Source organism: Sphaerodactylus townsendi, linkage group LG04, assembly GCF_021028975.2.
Source record: "Sphaerodactylus townsendi isolate TG3544 linkage group LG04, MPM_Stown_v2.3, whole genome shotgun sequence".
NCBI lineage: Eukaryota > Metazoa > Chordata > Lepidosauria > Squamata > Sphaerodactylidae > Sphaerodactylus > Sphaerodactylus townsendi.
The window spans coordinates 64,861,281-64,879,072 of NC_059428.1; the positions used below are offsets into that span (position 1 = coordinate 64,861,281).

The following is a 17,792-nucleotide window of genomic DNA, read 5'->3' on the forward strand; positions in this document are numbered from 1 at the left end:
TTTCTGATTAGACAGTTGTACACCAATACTACTTGTCAAATTAGATGCTCTGATACCTAGCTAGTAGAATCAGTACTACACATGGGGTCAAGCAGGGTTGCATACTGGCTCCTACTTTATTTAATTTATTTTTGAATGATCTACCTCATGGTCTAGCATTGGTGAATGGTCATAGTCTTAAGCTACATTCTACCCATGTTCCCTTACTCTTGTATGCAGATGATGCTGAATTATTGTCTTTGTCCACTATTGGCCTTAAACACTTAATACACTGTTTTGCCAATTATTGCGAATTGAATAGACTGGAAATTAGCTATGTTAAATCCAAAATTCTCATATTTGCCAAGAGGTGGAAGCCCATGTCTTGGCCGATTAAGTCCACAAAATCAAACAGGTCAAATATTTTCAATATCTTGGTATTTGCTTTAGATATAATTTGTCATGGCTCTCACAGCAACAAGCAGCAATTGCTTCTGCACATATTAACTTTATGGCAATATATCGCTTTATCTATACAAGGGTAACTGATACATTCCTGCTGCCCTGAAGGTTTTTGAGGCTAGGATTGGTTCCCTGTTATCGTATATCCCTCCCCTCCCCCAAAATCTGGATTTCGGCAATAAATAAATCATTTAATTTATTACATCCTAAGTTTCTTTGGAAACTAATTGGGCTCCCTAGATGCATGCCTTACGCTGTGCTGTACACAGAGATGGGCCAAACTACTCTTGAAACTTTGGCATGGATGAGGGCCATAAAATTTTGGCTGCATATACACTTTCAAGCAGGTTCCAATAGCTACATTTCCTCTCTGTTATCAGATCACTTTATTTCAGAGTGGTATACTCTGATTCTCAGCAAGATTGAAGCACTTGGCTTGCCTTTGGAATCACTTCTCATGCTTACGAATGTGGAAGCCTGCAGGTTAGTCAAGGGCAGACTCTTGGATCTTGACTTCCATAACTCGATCCTTGCAGCTAAGACAACTTGTTCCCCTGCCACATTATTAGTTCCACGTGAGCGTGGAGTTATGGCAGCATATCTTCGCATCTTGATTAATCCCACCCAGAGGAGAGCCTTGGCTACTGCAAAATGTAATGTGTTACCATCAGCCCTTTTGGATGGGAGATACAAAAATGTGGAACATTCTAACAGGGTTTGTTCTTGTGATTCGGTTACTGTCAAAACACTTGACCATTCTTTGTTTGTATGCCCCAAAGATGATAAGATACAGGTAAAATATATGAACTCCGTTTTTTGCAGTGTTCCCAATGGCAAGAGTGTCATAAAATTCCATATCTCCTGAATGGTTCTGATGTGTTTTTTTTGAGAATGTTGCAAATTTCATTCTTGAGAATAGTAATTTCTAATCGTGTTTTTCCCTCACTTGTAATTTCTTCTTATCATACATATCTGTTTTGTAATTTGTTGTTTTTGTATGCCAATAAAGGCCGTTGTTGTAGTTGTCCAGAGCACTATAGATGCTCTTTTATCAAAGCGCTATGTTTAACATTGCAACAATAATAGTTTTGATGAAGTTGGTAGGGTAAGTTAGCTTCTTTAATCTTTAAAGAGAATCTTTGGGGGGGGGGCAGGAAGATGTGGTAGTTTGATCCACATCTCTTCTCATCTTTCCCTGAGAAAGGTATATGCACACATACAGAGCTGTTTCCCCATCCAAACTTCACCTGCTTTGCATACCGTTAAAAGAGGCTCTCTGGGCTTTCATTTGATGCAACTCAGTCTTAAAAGAAAGACCAAAAAGTTCACTACTTTTGTCAAACCCAACATATTCCACCTAAAAACACTTTCCCCTAAAGAAAGATATGCTTTACAAAGAGAGCTCTTACCAGGACTAAGTGTATCATTGTCCAACATTCCTCCTTCCCAAGAACTTTCCAGGTCTTCAGGCTTAACTTTGCTCCATGGTATGTATGTAACACCTAATTCTACATCCCAATACTGCTTATAGTCTGGTTTAATTCCTTTATTTAAAGCCCATGCAATCTTTAGGAAGAATGGCAACATGAAACATTAATTAGTGAGATATTTTTCTATTTTACACAGAAAACATTTTCTCTCAAAGCAATACAATTCAAAAGTCAAGAAATGAAACATATACCAAATGCAATGGGGAATCTGTAAAAAAATGTGGTTCATTAAAAAAATCTTTTTAACAGTACATTATAGACTACAGCTGCCATGTGAAAGTCTCTTAAATCGTTGCACAAAACAGCTGTTTTGAGCCATCATGATCAAATTAGCCAATGTAAATCATTCCCACCATCAGGTTTGTCTTTGTCCCACCATTAAAAATTCCTCTAGGCAGCTCACAGCTATGTTGAGACAAATCTCATGATGAACATACTTAAGTAACGACGATCAAACAATTAAAGATTCTTCCTCATCGATTTAAAATATTACAGGGTTTCATATATATTAACTAGCAGATCTGTAAAACAAACTAGCAGATCTTTACAACAAACTTGTCATAGCAAAAGACTTTGTGCTTCACGATACCTAAACAGCCAGCACCTGAAAATACACTTTCAAATGAGGTACAAACATTAATAAGTGCTGATGCTGCTTGTACCTCAGGGTATTTTTTGTACTCGTGGTGCCAAAACACTCTTAAGTTTTAAGTGGAGGTATTTTGGGAACAATGTTTCTAATTTGGAAGTGACAATGTATTGAGAGGAAAAAGTTGTATATCAAGCACTGAAACAGAAAAAGAACTTGACCTGACAATACAGAGAACCACAACGGTTGAGCTGAAAACTACATAATCTATACCAAAATAAAATTATTTATTATATAGTGTACATAATGAAGTTAGTTAACAACACAAGGTCCGAGTTTCAGGCTACACTTTTAAAAATATGTGGAAATGGTTGTAGGTATCCCAAATTCTGTTGGTGATACAAATAAGTCAGCGACCAACAAAGGACCACACATGTTTCGGCTCATTCAGTCCTCGTCAGTTGTCATACATAGAAACATTTATAAAAATAAAAAATCCAGAAATTGACCTTTATAGGTATTATTGTATGTAAATAAAAAGCCTAAAAGAGGGAGAAGAAAACAGAGGGAGAAGCTCAGATACTTAAATTTGTTGTCATCTAGATTAAGCAAGAACTAATATTAATGCTGCAAAATCCATAGGTATCTATGATATTGTAATTAATAATCAGTCCAAAAATTTCAATTATACAACAATGTGGGTTATATTGATTAGCTGTTTTCATCAACAGTTTGGGATAAGTATAATAATTTCCACTGATTTTTAAAGGTGCAGAGTCATTTCTTAATGCATCCTACCAAAAAAAAGTGGAAAAGGAGAGGAAATCTGCTTCAATGCCAGTAGCATGATTAAAATGCCTAAAATGCCTGCCAGGTGTTTATTTCATTTATGCTCCACTTTTTCCAGCAATTGGTGCTCAAAGTGGTTCACAAAATTTTCCCCTTCCCCATTTTATCTCCACAACAACCGTGTGTGACTGGCCCAAGGCTTCCACAGGAAAGTGGGCATCTGAACCTGGATCTCCCAGATCCTAGCCCAGCAATAACTACTACACCACACTGCATCTCACGAGGTAAAGCTAATAAGAATTTTGATAGTTTCTGAAAACCACTCTGGATACTAATTACTGCAAGCTCTATATATTGTAGAATTTTATCAGTACAGCACCTTTATAGATTTCTGATTGACTTTAAAGCTTCCACGGCTGAGTTTTTGCAGGGCACGATAAGCATCTTGCCTCTGCACCATTACAATATAGGCACATCCTCTTGGTGGTATCATCTATTGTAAAGTATGGAAAAATTAGACAAAGAAAACCAATGTTACAAGAAAGATTTTTTAAAAAGAATTTTAAGTGCTAATACCTTTAAAAAAGTCCCTTAAAAAAGAGCAAAACCCCAGCAGCTCTAGTAAATGAAAAATGAAATTTGCCTGCTTTTAATATTTCTGAAATAGATTTCTACTTTTACAAACAATCTCACAAGATAATTTCCAAGCCAAATTGAAAAACAACAACGAAAAGCACATTCCACATGGAGGTGCAAAACAGAGCCCTGAAGCTGGAGAGGCAGCCTCCATATACAAGTTTGGCACAGAAGCACAAATCACCCCTCTCCCCCCACCCCGCCCAAGAAGTTTGCTTCATAGTTAAGTCAGTTAAAGGGACACTGTAGCTTGGTTGTGATCAAAACAAAACTTCTGAAGGTCTGAAGTGGAGGGTGGAGAGAGAAAGACAGCTCAGCTCCCAACCTTCTGATGGTAGAGTTAAGATGGAGCTAAGGTGTACCCCTTTCAAGGACTGAAAGCAGAAGACACACTTTTACCCAGGAATTAAAATTCTACTAAGCTGGTGCTTAATGGCCTGTATCCTACCACTCACTGCACTAAGCAATGTCTGAAGACCTCCTTTAGCTGAAGGAGCCTTCCCCTGACTGTTGTGAATCCTCCTCCCATGGAAGAAATACTTAAGCTGGAAGGAGGCTCCTACAACATAAGGTAAGAAACCTCTCACTGTTTTCCACTTTTTGTATTTCATACTCACATTTATAGATTCAATTGGGCCAAACTCTTCTAGAAGACCGCCAACATCCTGCTGTGATGTTCGTTTGTCCAGCTGTCCTACCCACAGTGTAGTACTGCAAACTAAAAGGGGGAAAAATTGTATGCTCACTTCAGTGTGTTGATTAAACTAAGGTATACTTTTGCCTTTTGCAACCTTTTCCACAATCACAAGTAATGAAGTCTAATACAACTAAGCAATACAAAGAATATGCACTAAATACAGGATCACCTGTAATGCACTGATTACAACATCCTGAAAAATTGTGTTATGATTATATATTCATTAAGATGAAACTCAAGCAATATGAACCACAATGTTTTCAGAGACAACATTATTTGAACAACAGAATGCAATTTCAAATGCATACTCGATTTATGCAACAATATACAATGGAGTGATAATAACAAAAAAACCCAGAGCTAGGTGGTCCTCCAGATAAAATCCAACATCAAATAAAGACTTCAAATGCTTGTGGTTATGTCAGAAGGATATTCTTGTAGAAAGTCACATAACATAACTGTTTCAAAAATACCATATATACTCGTATATAAGTTGACCCGCATATAAGTCGAGGTACCTAATTTTACCACAAAAAACTGGGGAAACTTATTGACTTGCGTATAAGTCTAGGGTGGGAAATCCGGCAGCTACTGGTAAATTTCAAAAATAAAAATAGATACCAATAAAATTACATTAATTGAGGCATCAGTAGGTTAAATGGTTTTGAATATTTATTTCAAAGAAAAACAGTAAACTAGCTCTGTAAGCCCTGATTCTCCCTTTAATTCCACTCAGAAGGGGGTGTGATTTAAAGGGAGAATCTGGGGAAAATTTGTATGTTAGCAGTACCAACATTTCAGAGTATCTTTAGGAGACCCTCCTGATGACACCACCTAGTTGAAGTTTGGTTCAAGGGGTCCACAGTATTGGACCCTCAAAAGGGTAGCCCCATCTGCTATTAGCTTCCATTGGAAACAATGGGGGATGGGAGCACACACTTTGAGGATCCATAACTTTGGACCCCCTGAACCAAACATCACCAAACCTAGCTGGCATCAGCAAAAGATTATCCTGATGATACCAGCCAGGTTTAGTGAAGTTTGGTTCAAGGGTCCAAAGTTATGGACCCTCAAAAGGGTAGCCCCATCTACTATTAGCTTCCACTGGAAACAATGGGGGATAGGGCACCCACTTTGGGGGTCCATAACTTTGGACCCCCTGAACCAAACTTCACAAAACCTGGCTGGTATCATCAGGAGTGTCACCTGATGATAGCCTGAAATTCTGGTGCTGCTAGCCTAAAAACTGCGCCCCCTGGCGGCTGACAAAGTAAAAACCCTAAAATATTTTTTAAAATAAACCTCACTCATGTATAAGTCGAGGGGGGCTTTTTCAGCACAAAAAATGTGCTGAAAAATTCGACTTATATGCAAGTATATATGGTAGTTTAAAGGTGGACGGTGAACTGTAAAGCGTTCCTTAAACCAATTGCACAAGTTGTCTTTCAATGCAATTAAGCAGGCTGATCAGTGACTTGAAAGCACTTTTCAAGACTATAACAGAATATACTGAAGATCTGTGGCAAATTGAATAAGGAACTAACAATCATTTGTATAAAACATACCTTAGTTGCTACTTAGAATGGATAGCATAATAGAACAAAGATCTGGTGGATCTTAAATTTCTTGTTAAAATAATTTAATTAGTTTCCTTTCATTTAAGAAAAATGTTTTTTTCTCTGGCATACCATCCAGAAATAAACTAAGGTTTTAATTGAGGGGTTGATTAGTTTAGATCATTTTGCAATGTTCTTCTAATCTAGCTCGAGAAATGTTTTATCAGCCTTGCTTTAAGGTGCTACGTCTTTTAGACCATCTTCTTGCTCTTGCTGGGCCTTCAACACTGGGCCTTTAGTACTTTACTGCTACATTTGTTCTTATGCTTTGCATTGCAAGCTGCTTCAAACAGGTTACACAGAAAGGTTGTATAGAAATTCTTTAACTATTGCATGAGGCAATCTTTGAAGAGAAATATAACTTTTTCAATACCGTATATACTCGCATAAGTCGAATTTTTCAGCACATTTTTTGTGCTGATAAAGCCCCCCTCAACTTATACGTGAGTCAGCTGTATTTTAAAAAATATTTTAGGGTTTTTACTTTGTCGGCCACCAGGGGGCGCAGTTTTTAGGCTAGCAGCACCAAAATTTCAGGCTGTCATCAGGTAACACTCCTGATGATACCAGCCAGGTTTGGTGATGTTTGGTTTAGGGGGTCCAAAGTTATGGACCCCCAAAGTGGGTGCTCCCATCCCCTATTGTTTCCAATGGAAGCTAATAGTAGATGGGGCTACCCTTTTGAGGGTCCATAACTGTGGACCCCCTGAACCAAACTTCACCAAACCTGGCTGGTATCATCAGGAGGGTCTCCTAAAGATATTCTGAAATGTTGGCACTGCTAACATAAACATTCCTCCCCTGACAGGCACCTTCAAATGTTCCCCAGATTCTCCCTTTAAATCATTCCCCCCCCCCCCCACCTTCTGAGTGGATTTAAAGGGAGAATCAGGGCTTACAGAGCTAGTTTACTGTTTTTCTTTGAAATAAATATTCGAAACCATTTAACCTACTGATGCCTCAATTAATGTAATTTTATTGGTATCTATTTTTATTTTTGAAATTTACCAGTAGCTGCTGCATTTCCCACCCTTGACTTATATGCAAGTCAATAAGTTTCCTCAGTTTTTTGTGGTAAAATTAGGTGCCTTGACTTATATGCGGGTTGACTTATACATGAGTATATACGGTATCTTTTTATGTAAACAAATTTAAGCTGCTGAAGGGCTTTAATATTGTATAATACAACATCAGTCCCTTAAGGTTTAAAACAACATAACATAACATTTAAAATAAAACAACAAGGGAGAAAAACCGGCTGATATTGCTGATAAATTAAGGTTGACCCACATAACTCTGTAAAGTATATCAAAATGTGAGCTGATGAAATCTGAGCAAATATTGGCATAGATAACATTTTTAGTCACCAAGAATATGTCCTCCACAAGAGAGGAAGCTTGAGGTCTCTTCTACGATGACACATCAAACATCTCAAAAACATACATAAAGTCAGAAAGAACCTTTCTCCTTCCTTCTCCAATTCCCCCCAAATGGATGGAACTTGTCCAAGCATCTGTAGCCTGACTCAAATGAGTGAACAGACAATACATTCCCTCAAGCTGTTTTTTGCTTTCTCTTCACTTTAGAAGTGCAACAGAGCACAGACAAGTTCCTGCATTCCTCCCAAGCTGCACCTCCACAGTACTCAGCAAACCTGCAAACAACAGCACAACTGGATGATCTTCTAGATCCTTCACTAGTTCTCAGTTCAGGAGTGAATGACTCAAGTTGGCCAGAGGCCAGAGGCAGAACAGATGGCCTGTTATGGTAAGTCCAATTCCAATTTTTGTAAATGGACATATCAAGAATTAGCTATTAGTGTTAGAAATTATCAGGAAATTCTGTGGTTCAATGAAAAGGCACTGAAAAACTGGGTTTGGGTATAGTAATTTCACATCCCGGCCCATGCGTTCTATTTTAGTACACTTCCAAAACCTTGTGTTACAGTTGTAGGTCAGTGTGACTGAAAACACACAAAGAAATCAAGGAGAAGGGAAGGAAAGATGGCTCCACCTGTGGTTTAATCCTTAATTACTAATTAAGGATCAGTTATCACCACTAATTGGTCCATTACTGACTAAACATCTCCATCCTAAAAAGGCTTCAAGACACCAAAAAGCAAATATTAATACCATCCTATTTCGCTTCAGAAAAAACAAATAGGACTTACCACTAACAGTCTCTGGTTTGATTGGAGGTAGGCCTTTTGCTCTGCGCTCTCTTTCACGCCTTTCCTGGGATCGAGATCTAGGAGAATGGCGGCGCCTGTCCCGAGATCGGGAACGAGAACGACGATGGCGTGATCTTCGAGTACGAGAACCCGACCGTGATCTTCTCCTTTTGGGTGACCTGGTACCAAACAAAAATATTAATGTACTAGATTTCTTGAACTGACCAGAATGGCCCAGGCTCGTCTGACCTTGTCAGATCTCAGAAACTAGACAGGATCAGTCCTGGCTGGTATCTGGAAGGGAGACTCACTATGCAGAGGAAGGCAAAGGCAAACTAATCTTGCCTTAAAAATCCCACGGGGTTGCCATAAGTCACACACTACAAACACACACACTAGATTCCTTGCTAGCTACCAATGAATTCTCCTCACTCCAAAATGAAGACTATTACTGAGTAAAAGAAAACACCCCACAAACGGGCCTTATTTAAAAGCAATACTTCCAGCTGCCATTGCAAACCACATTTTCCCAGTTTAGAACTGGCTTGAAATCCATAATGCAACCTTTTGCCCAGGAAAAGGTCTACTTTGCTGAAATGGTAAGTCACATTTCATGCTGGTAGTTTTGGGGAAGAGTTTAAAAAGACCTATTTCAAACATTTCCAGGAATAAAAGTATGCACCACTGCAGTTGATATACCACCAGAGAAGAACACTTTAAAAGCAATTCACAGTGAATAGATTTTCTCATTGGAGCCTTAAAAACCAATTTTGTTTGAAAGCATGGCTTCAATACAAAATATTTTAACTCTTAGCATACTGAAATCACAAAATATACAATATTCCCTCTTTCCTCAAGTACTGAGATTATCTGCACTGCTTACCTTGATGCAGATCTAGACCTTGACTTCCTGCTCTCATGCCTCTTTACTTCTTGAACAGGAGGTTGATCCACTTCCATTTCCTAAAACATTCAATGAATATTTATAATTGTTACCTCAGTTTCATTTGGACATCTGTTTCAGCTCTAACTCTGGCGGATTCCGCACAGGCGGTGGCAGAAGCGTTCCACCGACATAGATGATGCCGGTGGAGCCCTGGGGCCGTTCATATGCTGAGGTGCGAGTGGCCCCAGAATGGCTGCTGCCCATGGAGGTGCCTTGCACGGAGCCGCCTCCATGTACTTTCCCCACACTCACCTTCTCTCCTTGCCAAGCTCCGCAGGGACAGGGAAGGATGCCCACGCCCCCCTCCAACCCCTGGGGGTAAAAGGGCAGCATGGCCGTGCCTCCCCATCCCTGTGGAGCTCCGCAGGGAGAGAAGGTAAGTCTAGGGAAAGATAGAGGCACTGAAAAGCAGCACCTCTGTTTCTCAAATGCCTCGCTCATCAAGCGAGACAGGGAAACAGCATTTCCCAGGAAAAAGCACAACGTTGCCTCGTTTTGGAGGCAGCAGCCGTGCGAATAGCGTCCCAGGGATGGCATTTGTACCATGTCTGGGGGCTGGTCTTGGCCCGAGCAGACTCTGCCATAGTTACACAATCATGTAATTTGAGCTAAACATCACTGTGATTTTATCGGAAGCTACAAAAATATTTCTAATTAAGTTTGTTTTTTATAGTTGAGAATCAAATACATGTGCATGATAAAGAATTGTCCACGTTGGCATTTTCCACACTCAATATCAAACGAAAAATCTCATATTATAGGAGTAAAGTAGAGATCAGTGGAAACAATCACTCTGCCAAGACATCTTCACTCTCCCAATCCTACTTTCATCTTGCAAATGACCCATGACAGTACTAAACATAATTCCCAGCTGGCTCTAGAGAAAATAATGTCACTTAATTGAAAAAGATATGGAAAGAACAATAGTGCCACCCACTAGAGTTGAGCAGGGTAGCAGTGACTGCATATTACATGGAATATATTCCCTGCCGTTTCTGTTTGATGCCGATAATGTAAAGGCCCATCTTTAGTCTCCTGTATAAAAGTACTTTGGCTTTATAATTCAAGCATGTCAACTGCACTACAAAGCAAAGAACAAAACACTATCATTGCTATCCATTGGCTTCAATGGGCATAACAGTGTAGTGTAGTGGAAAAGAGTAGCAGACTCCAATTTGGAGAACCAGGTTTGATTCTCCATTCCTCCACATGGAACCTGTTGGGTGATCTTGGGCTAGTCACAGCTCATCCAGAACATATGGTGTTAGATATTAAAAATTATTCACCTGCTGATGTGCTTTCTGTATATGGGATTCACTTTGCGCTGTAAAAGAAGGTTGGAAAGATGGCTGCACTTGGGGTGAAGTCTGTAACACAGGCTGAGCCATGGGAGGAAACTGTGGCGTAGGAAGAAGGCCATAACTTGGCATTTGACCATTTGGAGGGAGTGGGACCTTGAGGCAGAAAAATATATGGACATTTTTAATTCAGATCTAAAACAAAACGACATCTAAACATCATAAGAATATAAGAAGAGCCCTGCCAGAGATACATCTAGTCCAGTATTTTGTTGTCCACAGTTGCCCACCAGCTGCCTCAGAGGCCCAATAAACAGGACACAGGGGTCAAGGCCTTCCCTTACCTGCTACTGCCTCACAGCCCCGGTATTCAGCACTGGAATTACTGTCTCTCAATGTGGAGATTCCATTTAATCACTGTGACTAGAAGTCACTGATGGATATCGCTAATGAAACTCTCTGATCACCTTTCAATGCTATCTATGCTCATTGTCATCGTCTAATCCATTGGCAGAAATTTAACTATTCATTTAATAAAGTAGTACTTCCTTTAGTCGGTCCAAAATTTATTGTCCATCCACTTTATTGGATGACCTAAATCAGGGGTAGGGAACCTTTAACACTGAAAGAGCCATTTGGACCCGTTTTCCACGGGAAAAGAAAACACTTGGAGCTGCAAATAATTTTTGACATTTAAAATAAAGATAACACTATATATATTGGGGTGTTTTTTTTTTACCTTTTACTCTGCTCATTCTGAGAAGCGCATGGATGTGCCCGCCCTGCTGCCTGCAGGACGGGCAAGGATGAAGCCGGCGGCTCGGCCTTGCCGGCCGCTGGGAAAGCTCCCGCCCCACTCCAACGGGGCGGGTGAGAGGGGAAGCCCGCGGCGCGGCCCAGCCGACCGTGGGCAGTTGGTGCGCCCGCCCTGCTACCTGCAGGGGGGGCAGGATGGGGCTGGCGGCTCGGCTCGTGGAGCCACAGTGCAAGGGCAGAAGAGCCGCATGCGGCTCTCGAGCCGCAGGTTCCCTACCCCTGACCTAAATGCTAGTATTGAGAGAGCATAACGAAATTATTGTATGCATTTCTTCCACCCAGTGCACGGCCGTCTAAACCTCTAGCAATATAAATATTAAGTAATGAATATACCACACAAAAAATGATAGAAGGAAATAATTCCAGTACCTGGTGGTGCATAGGATCTTGCTGCATTCCCAGCATCTGATGCTGGAACTGATCCATATTTGGGAGTTGTGGATAAACTGGTTGCTGCATGCCTTCTCCTGGAAATCCACTAAGCAATAAAATGATTTTCAGTAGAATTTTTAATACTGAACATTAATACATACAACTTTTTAAAGCTACATTTTATATTCTTGTACTATATAGAGTATCAATAATTATAGAACAGATAAAAAACGTGTATACCAACTTTTTATGGAACACTAAAAAACAAGGATCTAAAGATTAAGAGACTTCCACAATGTCACCTTGAACTTGAAAATCTGTGTGTTTACAAAGCTTACAATGCTTGCTGAGAAACTGAAGGAGAAGGTGATGAATCCTCTTTCTTTGACTCATCCACTGCTTCTGGCTCATCATCATAGTCAAATCGATCCAACAGCTTCTGAAAGATATTACACTGAGCCAATTCTATTTTTTCAGAAACTGATAAAACATAGAAATAGTCAAACTTCTTTATGAAAATGACACATTTCTGAATATTTTTCAGGTATTCAACGTAATTATAAAGATGTGCGTTCTGACAGTAAAATATGAATTATCTTGATGCTTCTGTCGCTTCCTTAGGTTAGGGAATAGCTCTAACACAATAAAAAAAGAAAGACTACATAAAAATTATTTGAAAGATGTAGAAATATTTTAATGTAATAAATATTGCAACTGTTTAGCACACTACCAACGCAGCAACAGTGTACACAGCCAACCTGGACACTATCTTTCTTCCGAACACAAATATGCTACTTTAAAGGAAGCAGAAAAGTTAGAGAAATCTGCATCCTGCTGCCATGATCTTGCCCTATCCTAACAAACTGACTCATAACTGGTGTATATAAGGAGGCCTCTGTCTCTCAACAGCAAAGCCACAATCACTGCTAAAACAAAGAGCCAGTGCATGGCAGCTACCTGAGTGCTATTATTTAAAGCAGTATAGCACATGCCTAGAAAAACTGATGCCACAGTGCATATTAGTGGCCCTTTCTGCACAGACACTTTAAAACATTTTGAGGCAGGAAATAAAATGTTTCCTCCATGGAGTTCTGAATTGTTTTTACCCCTAAATGTTTCATTTGCAGCCACAAAATGTTTTAAATGTGTGCTCTTTTAAAACAATTCTTTAGTTGAAAAATTTTCAAAACAGCTTTATTTGCCTGTGCGGTCTCTTTAAGACCTTTTCCATGTCTCTCTGCCTTTCCTGAACTTTGTGAACTCTCCCCCTCATCTACTTTTTTAAGCAGAGGTGGGGCAAAGCATGAAAGCACAGACTATGTTGTAACATAGGGCCTTTTCGCACTTGCAGAATAATGCATTTCCAATCCACTTTCACAATTGTTTGCAAGTGGATTTTGTTATTTTGCAAAGTAAAATCCAGCTGCAAAGTGCATTGAAAGTGCATTATTCTGCATGTGCAGAAGTGCCCATAGTCAAACAAAAAGGAAGGAATCACAAAATAGTGGCTAGGAATAGTTTCAAGGGGATGAGTACAGAGATACAATGTGATAAATGCAGGGGGATTGAAAACATTTCAGAAACATTTTCCGGGATTTGTGCAAAAAAGACTAGTGTTAGGGTAAAACTGCACTTTGCTGCTCTTGCACTACTTCACTGAGATTTGTTTCTTGAGATACTGAGTATATCAGCAGAGTCCCAAGATAACACATGGAGTCCAGCAATGTCAGCACAACCCACAAGTCTGATGAAGTGTAATGATTGTAAAACTGGAATCCAACTCAAAAGCCAATTTTAACATTACTACAACATACAATTCCATCACAGGGAGATCAATGAGGGTCTCATTGTGTATGAACCAGTGTGCCTGCTTCTTTCCAGTGGCTCTTCCAATGCCTTCTGCTTGCTGCTTAATTACACAGGATAGTAAAATAGGCATTTAGTTGAATCTGAGATCTCTCAGTTGCAGATTCAGCTCTCTGGAATGATCCTCCCAGAAGAGACAAAACAGATATCCTTTTTACTGTTGCTAGAAAGATGCTATGGAACTATTATTTTACAGAAGCATTTTTAACGATTGAGTTTGTTTCCAATAGGCTGATAATAGATTACGCTGACTGGCAATACCAAACCTTTATGGGGTACATAACTGCTTGCCAAAGTATCATCAATCAATTCATCAATATATTTGATAAAGTAAGCTTACAAAAGTTTATTATAGAACAAATTTTGCTAGTCTTTAAGGTGCCACTGGACTTCTGTTCAGTCACGAGGTGGGGTTTGTTTTATAGCTTTTGTGTTGCTCATGTAAATTTGTAGGTTGCCCTGGTTCTCTCCCCCCCACCCCATCTTAATGGTATAAATGTTTTAAATTAAAGTACCCCCACCCAAAACACTTCTTCACCTTATCAAAAGATGTCTTTTGCTCTGGTGCTGGAAAATCATGCTTTTGTTCTGATGGTTGTGTTGTTGTAGTCTGCAACTGTGCAGTAATTGCTTGCACCTGAGCCATCATGTTGTTATCTATCACAGGAGACTGGGGTTTTGGAGGCTGCTGAAAAGTCTGAAGAATCTGTTGGAGCTTACGTAGAAAACATATATTAGAAACCCTAATTTGGGTACAGCCAAAAACAAATATTAAAGACAATATACAGCAATTGCCTTTTCAACAGAAAAACGGGCACTTTCCCTCCCACCCAGTTAACACATCAGGAAGTCAACTTCACCATGCTATTTATGAACTGTTAATGCATCTGCTATTGTGGCTGACTGTCTTTGTAGCCTCAATGCTAGAATGAAAGGCGAGGAAAAGAGAGAGGGAGAGAGCGAGCACTATAATGGACAGTTACCATATTGCTGTGGCATGAAAACAGTGATGCATGATGATTACAGACATGCATATGCACTCCCTTCCACCTGCCTTTAGCCCTTAAATGAAGTACTAGTACCAAAAAGGAAGATCAGGAAGATCAAAAGGAAGATCAGGAAGATCAACATCAGGAAAATCAAAAAGGCAGTCTGTCATTCAGATGTTTGGATAGGGTACTTATCACTCATCTCAGAGAACCCTTATAAGGGTTCTTGGGAACGCAGAAAGACAAAAGTCAGTAACTGCTTAACAACAAAGCTCTTCTAGGTCCCAGCTGTTGTATGGCTGCACTCAACAGCCAGTTCTCGAATGAAGCGGCTCAGTCTTGGGTGGTGGTGGCACAGCCCTCTTCTGGCAAGTCGGACCACAGGGAAATGAGGCCATCCCTCAACCTAAAGCCAATCCCCTCCTCTTCCTCTCTCTGCTTCTGCTTCTCTTTACTGATCTGGTCATCTTTCTCTTTCTGTCTCTGCCTCTTCTCATCCTCATTCTTGCCACCTGCCTTAGTCATCTCTTCCTGCTTTACCCTGTCCTTCTCATCACAACCAAATCCCACTCTCACCATCGTCAGCTCCTTGCCTACCTTTGTCCACCTGTTACTTCTTTTGGGTGGGTGATCAAGCTAGAGACCACAGTCAAGCTTTTGTGGGGCTGTCTACCAGGTAACGACTGCTCACATATCAGTTGGTGGGGGAGGGCCCTTGTTATGTGGGCTGGCTGGTGTTGTCACCTCCCTCTCACAATACCCATGCAAACTGCATGCCTGCCAATCACATGCTATAGATATGGAACATCCAATTTTAAACCAGAAGTAATCAGTAAGCAAGAGAATTTCACAAAAGGACTTCACTGTTGACTAATGAAAGTCACTCTTAAAATTTTATTAGTGGTTTTTACCATGCTGTTTGAAAACAGCACTGCTTACATTTCGTATTAGGTAACTTTAATTTAAGTTTATTTTTATACAAAATTTTTCAACTAACCTGCTGTCCTTGTGTTGTCTGAAATAACTGAGCTACAGCTGCAAAGGCATCAGAACTGGGCAACTGTGACACAGTAGGTACTGAATTAGAAGCAACTTGGAGAGGCTCAGATGGAATTGTTGTGGCAGCAGGTGGGGAACCTACAAAATAAAGTATTTAAACATAACTCTGCGCTACATTTCTACTGCAATAGTTAATTGTTTCCTCACTGAGAGCAAAGACAAAACTAGTCATTACATTATAACTTCACAGTATTGCAGATCTCTGAATATATTCAGTAAAATACTTAAAGCAGGATTTTCCATTTTCTTTTTAAAAGTAAGAGTATTGACGAAATCTCACTCTAATCTTTCCGAAATTAGTTTAGTTAGTATTATGCAGTTAAAGTGTTCTCTTTATCAGTACTGGTAGCAGAAGCAAATATCACAGTTAAACTCAAATTCCCTACCTTCGTTATTAGCAGTATCTTCTGTCATTGAAGCTGCACTGCTAGTTCCTGCTGCCATGTCTAGGAGAGGCTGAATTATTTCTATTTTAAAAACTCCATTTTTCTGCCATAAGTTGAGGACCCGAACTATCTTACTCTGTTCAAATAAAAAAAGATGTATCAATATGTGTGTGTGTGTGTGTGTGTGTGTATTTAAAGTAGTTTGTTTACTTGTAAACTAGGTCCTTAACATAAAACATTTCTCTCCCCTGTACGTACCTGTTCTGTTTGTACAGTGAGATCAGGAGCATTACAGGGGTCTTGAGATCATGCACTTCCTTCCCCAACATTAAAAAAAGGTTCCTTTCAGTTCTAGCACTGCTTTCTGTGTGCAGTGAGGGAAGCAGTATGATGTAAGAGTGCATGAACCCGAGATCCACTTCAGCTCTCACAATCTGTCAGACAAGGGTGCAGAAGAATTATTTGAACATAATACTTACATGTAAAAAAACCCCACGTGAATAACATAAGACAGCAAGTACAGACAAAACAAGGATTTCCATTGGATTTCCACTATCCTGGTTCTAACATAATTTGTTCTGAGTTGCTCTCAGTTTATGGCACTGAATGCTACATAGAATTGTGCCAGATTTTAACTCATACCCAAGGAATTAACTTGAGTTCAGTTACACAGAGATCAGCATGTCTAACTGGACACAGAGCAACAGAACTCTGATCAGGCCTGTTGTAAGCTAAATGATCTTTGAAACAGAGGCACATGCAGAATAATGCACTTTCAAACTGCTTTCAGTGCTCTTTGAAGCTGTGCGGAATAGCAAAATCCACTTGCAAACAGTTGTGAAAGTGGTTTGAAAACGCATTATTTTGCGTGTGCGGAAGGAGCCAGAGCTTACTCTGGGCAGCACAGCATACTTTATCAAGGGACCTGGTGATTCAGTTCTCAGCAAAATAAAAACTTTAGAGTTAGATGTCTTTATTAAAATAAGACTCAACTCCTTTTATTAAGCAGGTAAGAAGTACATAAACTAAATATTAAGCATACAAAACTAGTAAATAGAAAACTTATAAAAACAAAATCATTTATCATATTAGATCATTTCAACCACCCTAAAAGTCAAGATCCCTTTAAGTACATACAGATTAGATGTAAAGTACTATATTTACAAGGAAGAGGCTGCAGTGCACAAGGAATGCTTACCAAAATGCAAGGCCTCATGACCTGAATTCCACCCACAGAATCTTGATTCATTCTTCTCAAAACAAGTACTTGTGTTGCAATAACGAACAAAGACATTTAAACCCTTGTAGATAATGTGATACATTTTCTAATATGGAACTGTTACTATTTTTAAGTGAAAGTAATTTGAATTTATAGATAATTATTTTAACATGCAAATTGTAAAAGACAACTTATTGGTAGTTTCTTATCAACATTATTCAAGTAACAAAAGTTTTGGATTTACACCCCATCTTTCTCTCCTGTAAGGAGACTCAAGGTGGCTTACAAATTCCTTTCCCTTCCTCTCCCCACAAAAGACACCTTGTGAAGTAGGTGGGGCTGAGAGAGTTCCAAAGAACTGTGACTAGTCCAAGGTCACCCAGCCAGAATGTAGAAGTGCAGAAACACATCTG

The 17,792-nt window shown here is 39.6% G+C and overlaps 1 protein-coding gene across 1 annotated transcript in view; it reads right to left on the bottom strand.

Moving 5' to 3' along the window:
* SCAF4 (SR-related CTD associated factor 4) overlaps window positions 1-17,792 on the bottom strand; it is an 89,342-nt gene that overhangs the window by 24,483 nt on the left and 47,067 nt on the right. The window contains exons 5-15 of the mRNA XM_048494071.1: window positions 16,161-16,296; window positions 15,713-15,852; window positions 14,265-14,441; window positions 12,199-12,299; window positions 11,858-11,966; window positions 10,661-10,828; window positions 9,312-9,391; window positions 8,429-8,607; window positions 4,563-4,663; window positions 3,689-3,802; window positions 1,851-2,007 (exon numbers count right to left, since the gene is read on the bottom strand). Coding sequence (XP_048350028.1) covers window positions 1,851-2,007; window positions 3,689-3,802; window positions 4,563-4,663; window positions 8,429-8,607; window positions 9,312-9,391; window positions 10,661-10,828; window positions 11,858-11,966; window positions 12,199-12,299; window positions 14,265-14,441; window positions 15,713-15,852; window positions 16,161-16,296 — 1,462 coding nt within the window. The remainder of the gene's footprint in view (window positions 1-1,850; window positions 2,008-3,688; window positions 3,803-4,562; window positions 4,664-8,428; window positions 8,608-9,311; window positions 9,392-10,660; window positions 10,829-11,857; window positions 11,967-12,198; window positions 12,300-14,264; window positions 14,442-15,712; window positions 15,853-16,160; window positions 16,297-17,792) is intronic.